Genomic DNA, 19,560 nt, shown 5'->3' on the forward strand with positions numbered 1-19,560 from the left:
ATAATCAGGCTTTCTTGGCTGTGGCACTGGCGGGTATCAGAGCAGACGACTCTTTGCTGTGGGAGTTAGGTTGAACGTTGTAGGATGCTTAGCAGAATCCCTCACCTCTTTATGCCAGTAGACAGTTCTGTCACGTGTTCTGGCAGTCCCCCAAATCTCCAGAAACTACCAAATGTCCTTTGGGGAGTGGGCAACCGGCTCTGCGTCAGAGCTCTGTCATCATCCGGTCATAGACTGAATGTTTGCACCATTGGTCTTTTCTATTTCTTTGTTCTCGTCACTCGTTTTATGACATTCCCTGTCATTTTGTGTCTAGATTTCTCCAACAGTGGTAAGTTGGCTGATGCAACAGTCAGTCTGGACTCAGATCTTCCTTGCTATTATCCACGAAAGGAAAAGGAAGGCCTGCTTCTCATCCTCACGTGCACAAAGAAATGGTCAGGTGATGACTCAGCATGGTGCCTAGGTTCCTGAAGAGGGAGGTGATCCGACTCAATGGTTAAGAGTGAAGCTGTGGAATCGTCACTTGGGATTTAGCTTAGCCCCGGGATAATTACGTATGTCTCTGTGCGACATCAGCAACACTGGGATAAACAGCAGCGCCAACCCCATGGTAGTGTGAAGATATAAATGAGCTAACATGGGTAAAGTATTGGCTACCAAGCTTGCCTGCAAATACCAACAGGAGATGGAAGATACCGTGAAGGGACGACAGTGGCCATCTAGTTTCTGCTCCACCCCTCATCTCAACAGTCACAACTCCATATGTTCCCTTTCAAATACTACTTACTGTCATCCTTGGAGACTCAGTTCTGGGAAGACTTCCAGAAGGTTCTAGCTCTCATATTCCCTCAGGTGTGAAGTCCTTCCTGGTACATTGCTTTGCTGAGAGTTCCTATGGGACGAGGACTAGATCTTTTCTACACATTCCTAGGACCACTGCCATGCTCAAGACATATTAAATATTCAGTGAAGGCCTGTTAACTAAAATCAATAAGTGAATGTACACTGGTGATCTACCTCAGCCTTGCACATAATTTTGCTCACATTACTACTGTGATAAAACTGTCTACTACATTAGAAAGCAATGACAGCTTTATGAATTTGGCTTTTGAGGGGGATCTTTGAGGAGGGATTTTTAGAAAGTATTGTTCATATTTGGTGTCAGTAAAGCATAAAGTAACCAACTCACCAAAAGATGAAACAACAGCAAGAAATGAGTGCTTGTGATGTGTGTGTGTGTGTGTGTGTGTGTGTGTGTGTGTGTGTGTATTCCATGACAGTTGTGTGGAACTCAGAGGACAACGTTTGGAAGTCAGTTCTCTCCCACTGTGTGGATTCCGGAGATCAAACTTTGGTCATCATTTTTTATGGCAAGTGCCTTTACCCATCAGACCATCTTGACAGCTCCCAAGACATGAAATCTTAAAAGGAAAATTAGCTTTCTAACCTGGCAACTCAAGGCAAGCTTTTAAGTAAATTGAAACCAAGCCCAAATTATTTTTAGGGCAAGAAATAAAACCAGACATGTGAGTGCAAACTCTGCAGAAACTCTAATAAAGTCTTATCCTAAATAAATACATCTAAATTAGGGAAAGAGAGTAAGTGTTAATTGGAGTCACAGTTTTAACACTCCATTGACAGTTTCCAAAGTCAGAGGCTTTTGAAGTCTTGTAGTTAAAAGCCCCCCCCCCTTCTCTCTCTCTCACACACACACTCCATCTGGTCCAGTCTCCACAAACAGTTAACTAAAAATACTTAAGTTTTCAGGCAAAAAAAACAAAAAAACAAAAAACAAAAACAAAAAAACAAAAAACAAAAAAAAAAACAAAACAAAAAACCAAAACAAAAAAACAAAACCAGTGTAATTCTAAATAATATAGTACTTTTGTCTCTCTCTCTCTCTCTCTTTAGAAAAGTATCCCACTGGCAATGGATACAGAATAAGAAGATCTTTTAAAAAAAAATTTGTTTTTAGTTAGATGTCCTTTTGTGGGTATGTGCCCTTGTGTGTAGGGGCCGGCGGAGGCCCTAAGAGAGCATCCAGTCCCCTGGAGCTGGAGTTACATGGGACGCTGCGAACTGAACTCGGGGCCTCTGTTGGAGCAGCCAGCATTGAAAACCATCTCTTCAGCCCCAGGCTCTGCTTTAAATCAAAACTGATTACATCATCTCTTCTAGACTGAAGGTGTAGTCACCTCTCTCCAGAATCCTTAAAACGTATCTTACTAAAAAAGAGAGCCTGACATGAACTCATTGGAAACGAATTTTGCAAAAATATCCAGGAAAAACTATCTCCTTTCTCCTTATAACAGAGACACCCAAATGTCAACATTTTCCACTCTCCCTGATGACAACCGCGCTTCAGCGATCACATTTCGTGCCCCCTAGAAGTTCATGATAATCAATACCAGAGAGCCCAGGGCTCCAGCACCAGGGTCAAGGCTTGGCAGGCAGAGTGGCAGCGCCCCTTTCCCGTCCCCTCCACGCCCACCTCCTCAGCAAGAGTCCCCTCCCCTCGCTGGAGCCCGGACTCTCATTGCCCCCATTGTTGGCCGCATCTGTCACTTTGTGGGCAGGATGACATGAATGGATGGGCCGGACACACCTTCCGTGGTGGTGTGAAAACCCTGTCCTGATCTGCAGACTGCTCCCGGACTCTGCCAGAGGCGCCGCCGAGGGCCAGGGACGCACCTCGCCTTCCCGATCCCTTCCCAGTCCCCGTCCCCGCGCACTCGCTCCCCGCGGCTCCCGGGCAGCGGGCGCGCACCATGCTGCCCAGCGCCGTGGCTGCCCAGGCCGGAGCCTACTGGGATGTGGTGGCGTCCTCGGCACTCCTCGGCCTCCCAGCGCCGGGCTTCGGCAGCCTGGGCAAGAGTTTCCTGATTGAGAACTTGCTGCGCGCAGGGGCCGGGCCCACGCACGCACCCCCGCCCCCGCGCCCCGCGCCGGGTCCCGAGTGTCCGCAGTTGCGACCGCTGCCTGCCAGCCCAGTGCCGCTCAAGCTGTGCCCAGCCGGGCCCTACGGCGCGCGCTGGGCCTTCCAGATGCCCGGCCGGGTTTCAGGGGACCGAGACAGTGCCTTCCAACCCTCAACCCCAGGTGAGCTTTGGTCAAGGCAGAGCCTAGGAGAGCCTCAGTCCAGGGGAACCTCAGCTCTGCTGAGGTGCGAGCCTCAGTACAGGAGAGCATTAGCCCTGGGGAGCCTTGGTCCCAAGGGAACCTCGACCTAGGCGAGCCTAGATCCAGGGGGACCTCAGCCCAGGGGAGTCTTGACCCACAGGAGCCTCAATCCAGAGGAGCCTGAGCCCAGGGAAATTTCAGCCCAGGGAAGCCTCGACCCAGGGGAGCCTCGGCCCAGAGGGAACTTCAGTCTAGGGGAGCCTCAGCCCAAGAGAACGTTAGCCCGGGGAAGGGAAGCCTTGGTTCCAGGGGAGCCTCAGCTCTATGGGAACCTCAGCCCCAGGTGAGCCCTGCCGCTGGACCCTGAGCCAAAAGCCCCGTCTTGGTTGGTGAGTTTCACCCAGCTCCGGATGAGTGCTACCCGGGTGGCCCGCTGCAGCGAGCTGAGCTGGGGGTACAGATGCCACTTGTGGAGTTAGGAAGGGGACACCAGTTCTGGTATCTTTCCTCTCCACCCCATCCAGCCCTGTCATTCCAAGCCTCCTTCTTCAACAGGTGGCTGGGCTACCAGGGCAGTTTGATCTCAGCGGGGATACTCCGGGTTTGGCATTTCTAGCTGCCTGGCTCCGGTCCCCAAGGTCAGGACTGCATCTCCGGAAAGTTGTTGGCCGCACTGTGCGGTGCAGCGGGGCTTAGGGACAGGAAATCTTGCCGCTGCCTTGCTGGGGGTCGATGGCTTGAAAAGAGTTGCACAAACTTTGGACTTCTGTTCCCGTTCACAGTTTGGATCTCTTGAGGTATAAAGATCAATGCCGACCGAGGCGTGCATCGTTCTGAGCTAGCTGATAAACTGTTGACTGGCAAATCAAGTAGGAAGTTCACCCATAAACAGGAATTTACTGAAAGAAGGGCACTTTGAGCTTATTGATAATTTTTATATTTGAATATATTTTATTTATATTAATTACATATAAGTATGCATTTATTTTTATTTTTACCGAATAAAACCTAACTAATGGGATTGGATGGAAGGCTGCCGGCAGCTGAGTTAAATACTAGGTACATAAAGCTGAAGCCAGACCTTAACAAAGTCTCCAAGCCACTGGGAAACTGCGATCCAACTGGATTATTATTATTATTATTTACTACATCCTTAGAAGATCTTAACTCATTCTTTTAATTCCGGTGGGCTCGTCTGGAGTGACTAACACGCCTTTCAACAGTTTCCATTGTCCCAGCAAACTGCCAGATCAAATTTATTGCTAATGGCTTTATAGAATTTAGCGTGTTTAGAACCTGTCCTGGTCTTTCACTTGAAATGGCTACTAACAGAACGGAACAAATGAAATTATTAACACCGGTCTCGTCCACAGAGTGTAGAACCTAAGTGCTAGGAAAGCCGTTTGCAGCCTGGGAGAGGAGCAAGCTCAATTTAAGGCAGGGTCTGTGAGCCTTGGAAACGTCTGTGTGCCTAGGAGACGTGAACACAGCTCTTTTTGAAATATTACAGTTTAGAAATGTGAGAGAGAGGTTCACCTGTCCACAAATAAGTAAATAATGTCACACAAGTAACTTTTTTTTTTCAAGACAATTTGGTGATTGGCAGGTTTAGAACTGTGTTCATGGAAGTTATTTTTAAAGAATTCTGAAATGGCTGGTGATTGAGTTTCAGGCGTGCAGAATCACGTAGCTGTACCCTTTGTTGACTTCTCAGTGGTTAAACTAAGTGCAAATTAGCATGGGTAGCTCAGTAACCCACAAAATAATTTTGTACACATACCCATTTCACTCCAAATACTGTGATTAATGGAGAAGGGGTTCCCAACATTATTTATTTTACAAGAACATACTCATTTTGGTATACTTACTCAAGTGTCCAAATGCAAGAAAAGGGTGAGTTTTTAAAAAAAGTAATTAAGAGAGCATAATTTGAAATATTCTACTATAGTTTACGTTTTACTAAATGATTACTTCAATCCTCATTGAGGAGTCCATTTTTCCCCCAGGTTCATTTTAATATGAACAAGCAATCCTTTGTTTCAAAATGCATTTTTGTGAAGGAAGCATCCACATTTTCAAGCTAGAAAAGTATCTAAAGAGAGGGAGGGAAAACCTGTTGTAAATCCATGACCAAAAATATGCTGCTTCAAACTGGATCTACACTCATTTATGTGTAGAATTTAGGAGAGAATGCAGTTTTCTGAACACTGCCTTCGTTTTAAATGGTGCTGCCCTGTCTTAGTAAAGGCAGGAACTCCTTCATCTAGCACTTGTGAAGCTGTTAAGTGACAGTGGCTTTAAGGATCATCTGGGGATCAGGTGAGGGGGTGTGGCCGATGTCACTTCCACAACTGGGGGCTGATCTCAGGGTCTCATACATGCTGTGCAAGCAAATGCTGTACCAAGGAACATCGGCAGCCTGTGACTGACATTCTGTAGCGTTCTTAGAAGAGCTGTTCCCCCCTCCCCCAAAGATAACAATAACTCTCTTTGGGAAATAACCAGTGAGGTATCTGTTTGTTGTGGTTTTGATCAGTGGTGGAGACTGAATTGGGGCGTTATGCATGGTAGGCAAGCATGTTACCATCAACTCACATCTGAAACCCTTCAGTATAAGTTCTGAGCCTTTTTATATATTGACTTGGGAAAAGAATCATAAAATGTGATTTAAATAATTTTAACACATTGACTACACTTATTTTTGTCGACCTTAATTTGTTGACTACTCTCAATGAACTACTAACTGGTCAGAAATGACCACAGTTGCTTTATATAGATCACCCCGTCTAAAATTGATGATCTGTTTCATTGTTTGTATTTTCACTTTGTTATTTTGGTTATATACTATTAATTACACCATATAACTCATCCATTCAGCAAAGCGTGGGGTCCATCACGTGTCTGGCTCTGTTCTAGGTGATTGGCACAGCCATTGAAAAAGCAGTGGCTATTTCTGCCCTTGTGGAGTGACAGGTCCCTGCTCTCAGGGTCCAATCATTTTCACAATGCTGAGCTTCTTTAATCCTCATAGGAGGCCAGAAGGTAGCTGTTGGCATGGCGATTGTTTTCTATGATAAAATTATTTCACTTGCTAATTTTGGTTTTGTCCTAAGTGCCACTTTAAACGTGTATAAACTCCAGAAAGAGGAAAAAAAAATGTCCCCAATCTTCAGTCCACTGCCTTGGGTTAGTCATGTGTTGATTCTAAGGAGACCTCATAGGGAAGACTTCCACAAGAGAATAAATCAGGAAAGATTCTGTGGCTGCAAAAGGGCTTTACCTACCTTAAAAGGCTCCACTCCTCAGCTCAGGGGGGAGAGCAGAGCTTTGTTGCTCAGTCCCCAAGAACCAGCAAGTTGGAACAGTCTGGCGGAAGAGACTCTAAGCAATAAGCTGTCTGCGCCAAAAGAGCATTTCTGAAGGCCCGAGGGAGACACATTTACTGACAGCAGGTAATGAGGAGTCACCTCTGCTTTTCACCTGAAGGAAAGATGTCTCTGACCCATTACAGTTTATTAGTGGGGCTCAGGAAGCTTTGCAAGTGAAATCTAAATATTAAAGGTAATATCCCTAAAGCTCGTTATCCTCATCATTTATAAAATAGTGCGCATTTTAGAATATTCATGTCTTTGTATACTTAAAAGGGGGCTCTTGAAATTTATGAAAGAAAAAATATGAATTTTTCTTAGTTATGAGACTGTCCTGTGAATTTCCCTGTTGATGGCTGGGTCATCAATTCTCTTCAAATTGAATGTAACAGGTAACTTTGCATTTTAATGACATTTGTTTAAAATATTAAGAAAGAATTTGATACAAAAGTAGCTTACTGTTTATTAAATCCACTTGTGTGCATTTAAAAGGATTAGAAAGCAAATGTTTATTCTGGGTAAGTGAGTTAAACATTCTTTAAGTTGTGTTAACATGTATGTTCTATTGTGTAGCCCATAAAAGCAAAATTGGTGCCTTTTTTGGTTGTGGGTTTTTTTTTTTTTCTGTAACTAATCTGGGGTTGCTTTTTACTGTCAACATTTTAACATATTTTCTGACTATTCCATCCATCTGTCATCCAGAAAATCGTTGGCCTACTAATTCTTGACTCTGTCTAACTTCCTTGTATTTGTGTCCTGCATTCAGAATGGCATTTTATTTTCCCTTCATTGAGACACACCAACACCGTGACTGTAAAACTGTTTTAGGCTTTTGGCAAAGCATGGTTCTGAAATCTTTATTGATAAACTGTACTCTAGCTTTGTTTTTGGCAAATTGAAACCTTGGACCCTGGAATGTTAATGATGCTGAACGGAACCAGGGCAACAAGAATGTGGGATTCAGAACGGGACTGATGGCCCCCGTGAAGCAGTCCCTTGCTCTGGCCATTGCCTCTGCCGTCTTCTGCTGGGAATAGCAGAACCATATTCTTAGTATACCTGCATATTTTATAACCTGATTAGCATGTCTTTGTAGTTAACATATACATGCATGACTTAACACAACCCATGAAAAATTCTGAGCAAATTTGGTTGCATAGTCTCTAAGTTAAGCAACGCCTTTAGGTTCAAGAAGCAGTCTTTATCATGAGTAGTACTCACAGATCCTTCACTTTAATGGGGATGGAGACAAGCCACACTATTTACAAAATAGCATCTGACTTGGAAACGGTCCTCCAACCTCAGCGCCTATGCACCTCCCATCAGTGAACATGCGTGACTTGACTCCGACAAGTGAATCTTAATGGACACTTGTATTAATAGCCATTGCTATTTCCTAATTCAGTTCTACTTTCCATGTAGTTCCTACTTTCAGTGACTTCAGGGATTAAGAGGTATCATGGCTTGAATGCCCAGAACTTTATGAATATTACATAGATTTTAAACAGTATTCAGGTTCGTGGCTCTGCCAGATAAGGAGGCCATATGGGCTAAGGCAACTTGCAATGGTCAAAGGTGGCTTTTGTCTTTCCCCCAGGGCTGGGACTTTACCAGGACCCTGCACATGCTGGGCAAGTGCTGTATCCCCGTCTTCAGTATCTATTTGTGTCTTCCTCCTCCTGTGCTGCCCCCTTTGGCTTCTCGTGCTCACCAGAAAACGTCTCTGTTTACTACAAGTTGTTTGTACTTAGCCAAGTAGATATGAGGGCGACTTGTTGGTAAAGGACTGCTGTCTGTGCCTAATTTCTGTTTAGTAATTGTGTTCTAAATTTCTTTCTGATTTTTTGGTTGTAAAAGCCGGTACACAAGGGAAATTTTTCTTAAAATGTTTAAACAAATGTGTCCCCTTTTTAAAGAGAGTATTATTTTATTCTGCTATCTACCTTTTAACTACTGTCTTAGTTACGATTTCTCTCACTGTGAAGAGACACCATGACCATGGCAACTCTTATAAATAAAACATTTCATTGAGGGGGCTCGCTTACATTATCATCATGGCAGAGAGCTTGACAGCATGCAAGCAGACTTTGTGCTGGAGGAATAGCTGAGAGTTCTAGATCTTGTAGGCAACAGGAAGTCGACTGAGACACTGGGTGGTATCCTGAGCACAGGAAACCTCAAAGCCCACCCCCACAGTGATACACTTCCTCCAACAAGGCCATAACCCCTCCAACAAAGCCTCACCTCCTAATAGTGCCACTCCCTGTGAGATCATGGGGGCCAGTTACATTCAGACCACCAAAGCTACCAAATTTGCATTGTTGACATTGCCTATAACTTCAGAATCCATCTTACTTCTTTTGAGTTTTGAAACTGGATCTCACAGTATGGCCTATTCTGGCTTGGCACCTTTTCAACTTTATCTAGAACTTTTCTGTTTTGTCCCGATGTCTATCTTTGAACTCCTGCTCCTCCTGCCTCAGCCTCCTAAGAGCGGAGGTTATAGTCATTCACCATCATGCCTGGGATAATAGGGAGCTCTTCTTCATCTTCATCCCTGCGCCATCTTTTAAAAAATCTGATTCACCACTCTTCAGAGTTTTCTCTGACTCACACTTCCCCACACCCATGTCTACACACAATTTTAAGTCAGTGTGAATAGGTTTTCATTCAAATGCACCTGGCATTGGCCAGGAGTAAAAAGGGAAATGGTAAACTGAAACAATATGATTCTTATCTAAGAATGCTTGTTAGAGCCTTCATTTAAAACTTCGTTAGATCATTCTTCTGTTTTATGCACTCTGAGTAAGAAATTGGATTTTCACCTTAACATGGAACATGCTTACTGGACCCTTGTATATTTTATTTCAATGTACTTTATTTTACTTCCAGTCATGTTTCCACGTTTAATGAAATCTCCACCTTTCATTCCTTGTAGCCTCCAGTCAGTACTTAACTTGGCAATGCTGAGCGATTCATCACTTTATATAAAGTTACCATAACTCATTTCCTTTTTAATAGTATTATTCATTTTGTCAACCGGCTATTAGTTATGGATAGATCAGGGGCATATTTTTGTGAGTTATGTGAACAGTAAACTTTAGGTCCTAAAATTCTCTCTGAAGTCAAAGATCAAAAAGCTGCTATAAGTTTTTAGACCTTTGTTTCAGAACTACAGCATTTAGGAGAAGAAAGGAAAAAAGGAAGAAAGAAGAGAAGCCAAGAAGCTTGAGCCTTTTTGTGCATATTGCTAAATATTTAATAACTTTCTTTTAATAACGATCCCTGAGAGGGCAGGGCTTTTGGTTTTCTGTTTTGTGAGCAAGTATCTTGGCATCCTTAATTTTGATAACTCTAAGTGACCATTGGAAGTAGAATGTGTGATATGTTTTTACAAATCCTACTGAAGTCTCCGAATTTCTTGTTTTTTTTTTTTTTTTTTAAAGTTTAAGTCTTGAATACTTTTTAAATTAAAGTATGCAGTGGAATAAGTTCCCTTTTGACACAGCTTTTGTACCTCAGTGAGAGAAGAAAGCCATGACTTTGGGCAGGTTTCTAATAGACTACTAGCCCAAACTGGATCTAGGCACATCCAACAACTCTGTAGGTACACTGAGTGTGAAATCTACAAAGCCCTCCAAGCCTTGAAAGGAGGGGCATGATTGCACTATATGTTTATGTATCTTCTCTAGGTGCTTTGCATTATAAACAGAAACTCAATGGTTGTTGTAGATACTGCATGACTCACAAATCCTAGAATGTTTACTTTCAGGTCCATGAAAGTTTGCCAATCCTTCATCCAAAGCATAAATGGCAAGTTCAGGATATTTTAATGTATTGTATCATTATTTGAGCCCTAAGCAACCACCCATGATTTCAAGGTCTAGATTTAAGTGCTTTGCGTTAACTAATTGTATAGTCCAGAGTGGTTCAAGATGCCTCATTTCAAAATGAGAGCGGAGGTTAGCATCAACATTTAACGTTCAAGCATGTGCCTCAAAAGCTTACTGGTAAGAGACAGGAAAAGATGTGAGAGGTGCTTCCTCTAGTTTATTATAGGTAAAATACTATAAGAATCCACATCGGCATTTTGTAGATTAGAAACAAGCAAACAAACAAGTTTGTTCATTTTCCTTCCTTCTGTAGGCTGACTGAGCTCAGCTGAGAGTTTCTCACTGGGAGTGTCCCGAGGTTGTCGCTGGATGTCCAAGCTCCATGCGCTGCATGTCCAAGGTGCCGCCCACATGGCTGGCAGTTGATATTGGCTGGTGACTGGGTGCTCAGCTGGAGCTTTTCATCCATCTTTGGATTCTTTAATGTCTTGACCTTTTTATTGCATGGTTTCTGGGCTCTAAATGGAGAGAGTTCTGAAAATAAAGCCCACATGGTTTGGGAGCTTGGGACATTCTGGAGCCGCTAACTAAACATGGCAGGTCTTGGAAGTTCTAAGATGCTGCCCTACCAACAGCATGATTGAGAAGGTCACCAAGACCACCTGATGTTCCGGATGAAAAAATTGATTCCACTTCTTAGTAGTAGGGAGCCTATCACACCACTGTAGCTGTTTAAATCCTGCCAAGAGGGGTAGGATGATTCCTGTTGGAGCCAGCTTCTGCAGTAGACCGGCATAGGATTCCATCACGAGTGATAAATAGCGGGAGCTCAGGGAGACTTCACAGAAGTGACATTCTGGAAGCTGTGGATGCCATTACTTAATAGTGTTCCCCTATAGTGTATACTTTGTAGTATAAAAAACTCCCTCAAATTCAGCTCACTTTCTTAGAGCTGTGTAATGGACCATGGTGACACAGCAGAGTGACCCTGGACTCCTATGAGGGTCACCAAGATCTAGTGTGCTACCTTGAGGGGAAGCCAGGCAAATCCACTTGTTGATCTTGGATCAAGATGTTGGTGGAAGTATCTAAATATATTCTTATTAGTACCTGTTGCCACAGTGTGGTGTCACCGACAGGACATTTGGACACTTGCAATGCCCAGCCCCCTCTGTCCAGTGAGATTTTCAAATGTAGCTTTCTTCCTATTACCAAGCTAGTCTGGAAAACACACATTCATCCCTTTTGACTTGAGCTAGAATGAAAATACTTGCTTTGGGACCAGGGCTTTCATCTCAGCTATATAGAAGCTATAACTGTTCTTAGCTATATTTTGTACTGTTTGCGCCTTTGACCTTGTCCCAGCAGCTAGACTGGTGTCCTTAACCTGCTCTACCCATTCCTTTGTACATGTGACCTTTTGTAACTAGAACGCCTTTCTCTGCTTTTTGTTATTCTGAGGGCTTTTCAAAGGGAGGTCCAAAGATGTTTTTTTATGCTTCAAGACCCCCTTAGCCAAACCTTCCTAATTAACTAGGTAACTAACTAACTATATATGTATATTTGCATATATATGTATATATAGTACTCATTTGTACTCATATGTACATATGAGTACTATATTATATATTATATTTTATATATATTATTCATTTGTATATTTCAGAATGCAGGGATTACAGCTGTGTAACACAGTCTAGCTACTTGCTTAAATATTGCAGCGGAAGTCTGGGCTATACAGCTTCTTTTCCTATGTTGTCTTAGTATTGCCCTCCACTTACACGTGATCTGGACAGGGGAAAGGCTAACATCAATTGAACACAACTATCTACTAGGTGTTGTTTTATGTTCTTTTCAGTGACGTCATCCTGGCTAGACATTACAATCACTTGTGGAGTTTTTGAACCAATATCGTACGAGGGGCCTCTTACAAACCAAGTGTGACTTAACCCAGTTATGGGGTCCAGGCATCAGTATTTTTGTAAAGTAGTATCCCAGATGACTCTAATGCATATTCATAGCTGAGGACCATTGGTTAGGGAAATAAGATGAAATTCTTAACTTTTATCTTCTTGGGGAATGCATCAGGTTTGATAGAACAGGAGTAATTGGAGTACTGGGAAAGTTTTACCTCCAATCTGTAAGTTCATACAAAAACAAAAATCAAGTTTTTCAAGGAATGGGAATTTTCCCTTTTTGTCCTTGTAGTCCTAGCAGACAGTGCAGGGCTTAGCACTAGATAGAATGCCGCTCATCTTGGACATGGATTTAAAGGACAGGATTAAGCAAGTAGCATTTATTTCACGGAGAATACCTTCTCACCAGCCATCCTCACACACTGTTATTTTCTGTCTGTGAAAGACTTGAGGAAAAACCCAAACTACTCACTTCTGTTGTTTCCAGAGGACCAGAAAGGTAAGGAAGGGATGGGCTTTCTTACTTCCCCGCTGACTGACAGAAAGTTTGCAACCGGATCACACGAATGGATTGCTTCAAATTGGCTGTGTGACAGCACACAGGAGGCCTTGTTAAAGGATGGGTAGTCCTTAGGCCTGACTGCTCCAGACAGAGGTTCGCCATCCTTTAAAGCTTTGTCTTTGGGTCCACTCTAGTCTAGACAGTCTCTTCAACTGTGGGCGATTTTCAAGTCGCAGTTTGGATTTCTTTTTATTCCAAGTGCCTGAGAACCTGGCACTTGAAGGATGTCATAAAAACGTTGGAAATTTAATTCTCCATCATGTTTTTTTTCTACACGTTTTTGTTTGGTTGATTTTACATTTTGGCTTAGTAAGTGAGTTTTCCCCACTTCTTCTCAAATGTACTGTGCAATCCACATCCATTGTGATGGTTCCTGAGATTTATTTGGAAATCTCACTGGCGACTTTTTGCATTCTTTCTCTGAGACATGGTCTTAAGTCAGTCAGTACATATCTTGCAGGAACTGCTTTCACACTGTGTAGGTGGGCATTGTTATTCTCTATCAGTAAAGAAGAACGAAAATAGCAAAAAGCCATTAGAATGGAATGTTCTAGACAATAAAAGTTTGAAGGTTATTTTTCTGTAGTGGGACTAATAGCTGTCTTAGACTGGGGGACACTTAATGACAAATCCATGTGCTTAGTAGTGTTCTCTTTTAAAAGGATATTTCATCATTAAATCAGCTGTAAGTGCTTAACTGAACATTGTTAAGTAATTGATCACTGTGGTGAATTTGTTTCTTCAAATGAGCAGAATATTTGATAAAAGTGTGGAGGAGAGAAGGGTGGGGAAATTTCGGTCAGGATGTAAAATAAATGAATACATTTAATTAATAAAAAAAGAGTGTGGAAAGAAGGCTCATGAGTTTTGTGTGTGAATGTTTAAACTTTGGCTGTTTGGATGCAGATTTTAGGTTCCAGTTCAAGTTTAATTTATTTTGTTACTAACGGAAGTTCCCCATAGAAACAGGAAGTTAGGTGTGTTGGTGTGCTATGGACTCAGAAGCCTCGTACTGATAAAGCACAGTAAAGCTGGACTACCTGACCTCAGGCCATTGGCTTTTTTCTCCATCTTCTAGACTCCAGCTCTTAGCTAGTAACTGGTCACATCCCTACCCTCTTAGCTAACAAACAGTTGTTATGTGAAAATCAAGATGATTTATAATCAAGATGATTTATCTTGCTCATTTTTAACATTTTTGAAAGAATCCAGTCACGTTCCAGATGCCTGTGCCTTTGAAGTCCAGTGTCAATGAGTGGAGAGAGAATGTGCTAAATTCATGACCAGTCCAGGGCCAGCCTACACCAAGTACTCTACAAACACCAGGACTCCAGCGACCAGCCAGGGAGCCTGCTGTGACAAATGGTGAAATAACAGCATCCAGCCTCCAGTGATTGAATCTGAAATGTTTATCGAGGATTAAATTGCCCTTTTCCTGCCTTTTTTTTTTTTTCAGAGCATCTTCAAAGCAGTTACTAAGGGCTTAAAGGTTTTCACACATCTGTCAGCCTCACACTTGTTCTCCTCAGCCTCAGTTTGCCTTTTCCTCGAGGTGTTGAAAAAAAAAAAAACCTATGCTGTTTACAAATATTAAAAGTGTGACATATATTTTGAGCTCTTTGTGCTATTTTAAATGTGGGTTGCCTATGACCGTTCAGCACGCTCGCTGTCGCAGACTCAGATGGATTGGTACTTGACTTCTGTCAGATGTGAAAAGAGGAGCACTTAATTGGAATTTCACAGCAATTTCCACATAAACCAGCTTAAATAAGGTGTATTTATGTATAGCAATCAAGAGCTGACTAATCTCCTGCTAAGTCTGTGTGTCCGAGAGATGATTTGAATGGTGAGAACATTCTGCACAATAGAACTGCTAGTCCAGCCATGTCACAACGTGAATGCCAGTTTCTATTGCCCCAATTAGCATTGTTACTGTAGACTTTGATTATATTCTTGTAATTACAGATTTGGGTGTCATTTTGTTTACAAATTTCAAATGGAGCAATGCATGGCAGTATAGCAGACTGTCAGTTAAAACCATTTCTGGTTTAACATCTGATCACATGCTTTCAAACCATAGGAGTTTAATTGGTGTCCTGTCTCATGTAAACTAATGCTTTCTAACCATTATTTTCCATTGTTAGGGCTGTATCTTAAGACAGGAAACCTTTTTTTTTAAGAATTGGAAAATGTACACTTTATTTATACCTTGCACTGTTTTGCTCTATGTTCTATACTTGAACAAAACTCAAATGGACAAACACAGTTTTGATGCTCCTAGGTAGCATGATAAATGTTTAGCTTTATGTATGTAATTGCAACGTTGCTGAATCTTTTTTTCCTACCTAGTAAAAACAAAGAAGAGCCTAAAAGCACTACAGCCATGATTAATTATGTAAAGAATGCTCATTTTGGAGAAGTAGTGAGTTAAAAATGTTTGAAAACATTTTTGTACCTAGGAATACATTACCGTTTTCAAAGTGTTTCATATATGCATGACAGTGATGGAAATGTTACTTAAAGATGCCATACTCTTCGTTAAGTTTTTTTTTTTTTTTGAGAATTTTGTATATGGCTACTGTATTTACATCATTTCCAGCCCATACTCTCTGCCTTCAGCAGCTCCCAAATCCTCCCTGTTACATCTCAACTTCATGACTTCTTTAATTATTATTGTGATTACCTCCACCTCCCCCACATATGTGGAGTCCCATCAGTGCTGCTTATACACTGTGTGTCTTTAAGGTTGACCACTTGGGTCTGGACAACATATCAGGCAGCTTGTCCCTAGAGAAGACCGATTCTTCCTCTCTTAGTGGCTGCCATTGCCTGTAGTTCCTCATTTAGGAGTGGGACCTTGTGAGATTTTCTCCATCCATGTTGGAATGTCAGTTGGTGTCTATATGCAGATCTTGTTCAGGTGGCCACATTAAGATTCCATGGACGACTCTTATAATACAAAATGTAAATAAAACTCATATAAAATTATTTATCATTTCTGTAATGGTTTATGGTCAATACTAGAACAATTCATAATAGTAATAAAGGTATTTTTAATTAATTTTAGAAAATTAAAATCACTTGTCATTTCTTGCCTTTGCTTAGTTTCAAATTTTAAGAACCCTTAACTTTTTTTAGAAATTTATTTAAAAGGTAAAAACATTAATATTGACATCTCAAGATCGTGTGATAGGAGGGATAGGTACTGGTTCCTAACTAGTTTTTTACAATTTTGAGGCCCTCAAGCTTCTACAAATGCCATAAATATTTTTTCTTGGGCAATCTATTTGTCTTATCATACCCTTTAAAGAAATCAGTTCAAATAAATAACTGCTTTTTTGGTTGATAAAAGTGAATGTCTGAAAACACTGTGTTTAAAGCGGTGTATATGCACATCCAATCCAAGTCAGATTCCCTGGTGTGATCCAGAAGAGGAGAGCTGTTGCCAACTGAACACAAGAGAAAATAAAAAAAACAAACTTTATTTTCATTTGAAATTTAGATTTCAAGGTTATCAATCTCAAGAGATACCATATTTGAGGGTGTTCTGGGGGAGCAGAATAAAGTTAATGTTTTATCCCCATTTCCTTAGAAGACCTGTTCTTTATTTTAAAGATCATTTATTCAATTCTTAAAAATCTGGCTGTTTATAATATGTCAGGCAATGCTGCTTTGTATGTCAGGGTAAAAGCGGGTGCCCACCTTCAGGAAATGGTGACCCCCCATATTTATGCCGTACTAAATGCGTTTTATTAAAGGACACGGTATGTAGAAGACATTTAACCAGACTTAGCACTTAGTTCTCAATAACAATAGCTATTAGAGTCTATGATGGTCTTCATAGCTGTTTTTCTATGGAGTTCAAATTTTTTTCTTGAATATTATATATTGAAATGATTATTATGTCTGTGATGGTGTAGTCAAAATGTCAGAACAATATATGATCATAATAAAAAACCCTCATGACTGTTTAGACACCCAATTAGGCCTCCTCCTCACACGTGCAGGGTCCCATGAACATGTCTTAACAGCTTTATGAATCATGTGCTTGAGTAAACTAAACAGGACAGAATTAGGGGATGCCTCACTACATTGTAAACATGCTTTCAGGTAACTAGATTTACCTTAAGAGGCAATGTAATCGTTCTTACATACTTTAAAACAAGTGACCGGGATCAGAAACAGTACTTTTACTAAGGAACTGTTCAGTAAATTAGTTCTTACCACCTTGGGAATCCAGTTAATTACATCTTTCATATAACATGAAAATGAACACCGATGTGATATAATCTCTTCAAAAAGCCAGGCATTTAAATTGTTTCTTGGTAAGTAGAACGTTTAGAACCTTGCCATTTAATGTTGTAATCCTTAGCCACAAGAGCCTCTTTAAATTTAAATTAATTTTGTCTGAAGATTTAGTACCTGCTCACGCTAGCCGTATTTGAGCTTGGCAATTTCGTTTGGCCAGAAGCTGCCGTGTTGGCCAGGGCAGATGCGGATGAGTCCATCATTGCAGATGCCCATTGCACACTATCACTCTAGTGTGCCTTGTATAAAAGAACAGTCGCTATTCATTATTTGTAATTACAACCACACGGCCTTGAGTCTTTCCACAACATCCTCCAAATCCTGAGGAAAGTACTTGGCAAGTACCTTTGACACTTCCAAATGACTTTAATTTCAGCACAAGTTAGAACTGAGGTAAGGTTCAGCCATGGAGTGCTTTTACCCGGGGCCTTGGCAGGGGCGGGGGGTGGGGGGGAAGCTGGAGGTTTGGAGACTGGGTCAGAGGAACGGTTAATCAATGAGATCCATGCTCTCTCCCCGCAGTGCCTTCCAAACCCTTCCTCCTGAGCGCCCTGCCCTTCTACTCTGCGTGCTGCGGTGGGTCCTGCAGGCGCCCCGCCTCCCCCACAGCTTTTCCAAGTAAGTTTTAATGCTCCATCAGCAATGCCTCAGTTATTCTGTAAACCGAAGCAGCAGGGTTTAATGTGCTCCGGGAAGCTAATTGGCAGTGCAGCGGCAAGGAGCTAATTCCTCACTCAAAATCACAGCGACCCTATTCAGGAGGTTTCCAGAGATTATCAAACCTCGGCACAGTGGACGATTGTGAGACGGTTTTCGGCCACACTAAGCCCGGAGCTGACAGGCCAAGGCGAGGGCTTGTTTTCCATGTGGTATAAAAGGTCTTAGAGGGACCAGTTTGGCTCTTTCTTTTAAAGAAGGGGCAAAGTGGGTAAAGAGAGGGGCTGTGTGGCGTTTCCATTCGGTTTCAGAAGACTCAGAAAGTTACAGGTCTAGAAAACACTTAGAAACTGGAGGTTATAAAGAAAGAGGGGGGTAAATTCTTGTCTCTGTCTTCCTGGGGGAAATGTTTTCAGGGAACTGCTCTCTAGACGTTCAAAAAGCAAAATGCATTCGTGTCTGGCCGAGAAGAGGAGGAACCGAACCGAAAAGCAGCGCCGTGCCCGCCCTCTCTCGTGCATACTGGTGTCCTGGGATGTCAGTAGAATCCACAGGTCGAGCTTTAGAGTGAGGCAGGCCGTGGAGGGAGGAGAAGGCACTCCCACGGGTACACACCCACGCCAGGGGAGAGTGGATGGAGCCAGGGCGAGTCCCGAGCCACAGCCGCACGGCCGTTTTCAACCCCCACCGCCCCGTATGTGTTCGTGCGTTTTTATGGATGTTTCAGGGAGAGCAGTTGCCCCACAAAAAAATGACTCCCAACAAGCGAGGCAGCAAATGCTGCTGTTTAATGAGCTGCAGGCTTCTGAGCTTCTCTTTAGGGGGCTGATACTTTCCCACAGAGCGCTTTACACGGCCGGGACGTGGCTACAATGGGTGACAGACCCGTGACCAATCCTCACTTTTGCTGGACTCATCCACACGCGACCTCACCACGATTTTTCACTCCGCCGATGAACTTTAGGGACCATCGCACAGTGAGAGGGCTTGGGCAAGGGTCATTTGTCCTTTTGTGTGGTCATAAAGCCAGGCTCTGTGTGTCAGTCTTTTCTCCTGCTTCACATTCCAAGTGAATTTCTGGACACCATTTAAAGCCCTTGACTGAAAATAAAGCAGTGAATGAAACTGACTTTTATAGACTCATTCTAGCTCATCTTCCCATATAGCCCTGTCCACCTGAAAGGGGATTTAGTGCCCGAGCTGACTGTATATAGGGACTTGCTGAATACACAGGGCCCATTATCAACTGTGGGGATTGTTTATTAACCAGGACTGATACACGGCTATTTTGGCAGTGACCTATTAATTGTCGATTTAACTGGAATGTATTGAATTTGAATAGTGGGATAGAAACCATGACTAAACCTTTTACTCGCTCCTTCAAGGTGGTCCCCTACGAGGGCGATTGAAAACTTGTGCAAATTAAGGGACCATTTATCACCAGATATTAGAGTGGCAGGCAAAGACGTCTGAAGGAGACGCAAACCCAGATGTTAAGAACCTCATATCAGAGGCACCTCTGTCTATGAACGGGGTCTCACACTGTGTTTCACTTACTCCATCTTGGAATCTTTTCCTTCAGAAGGTTGCTAGTGCTACAGTTCAGGTGTGTGGAAAGAGGCATCGAAGTTTCATGTGACAGGGATGTTCAGGCATGTGCATGTACATGGCCGGCACGGTGTACTTATTTTATAGAGGTGTTTTAAAAGAGTCTCTAACCCATAAAAGTTTGGGCCAGTTTAATAAATAGGGGAAAAAATCATCAGGCCAGTGTAATAGAGCACGTCATTTTC

General features: G+C 42.4%; 1 protein-coding gene across 1 annotated transcript in view; it reads left to right on the forward strand.

Moving 5' to 3' along the window:
* The first annotated feature begins 2,540 nt into the window (after positions 1-2,540).
* The window catches only part of Dbx2 (developing brain homeobox 2), a 29,630-nt gene continuing 12,610 nt past the window's right edge, over positions 2,541-19,560 (forward strand). The window contains exons 1-2 of the mRNA XM_028869299.2: positions 2,541-3,102; positions 17,633-17,728. Coding sequence (XP_028725132.1) covers positions 2,772-3,102; positions 17,633-17,728 — 427 coding nt within the window. The 5' untranslated portion in view covers positions 2,541-2,771. The remainder of the gene's footprint in view (positions 3,103-17,632; positions 17,729-19,560) is intronic.

The sequence above is a fragment of the Peromyscus leucopus genome, chromosome 20, assembly GCF_004664715.2.
Source record: "Peromyscus leucopus breed LL Stock chromosome 20, UCI_PerLeu_2.1, whole genome shotgun sequence".
Classification (NCBI taxonomy): domain Eukaryota; kingdom Metazoa; phylum Chordata; class Mammalia; order Rodentia; family Cricetidae; genus Peromyscus; species Peromyscus leucopus.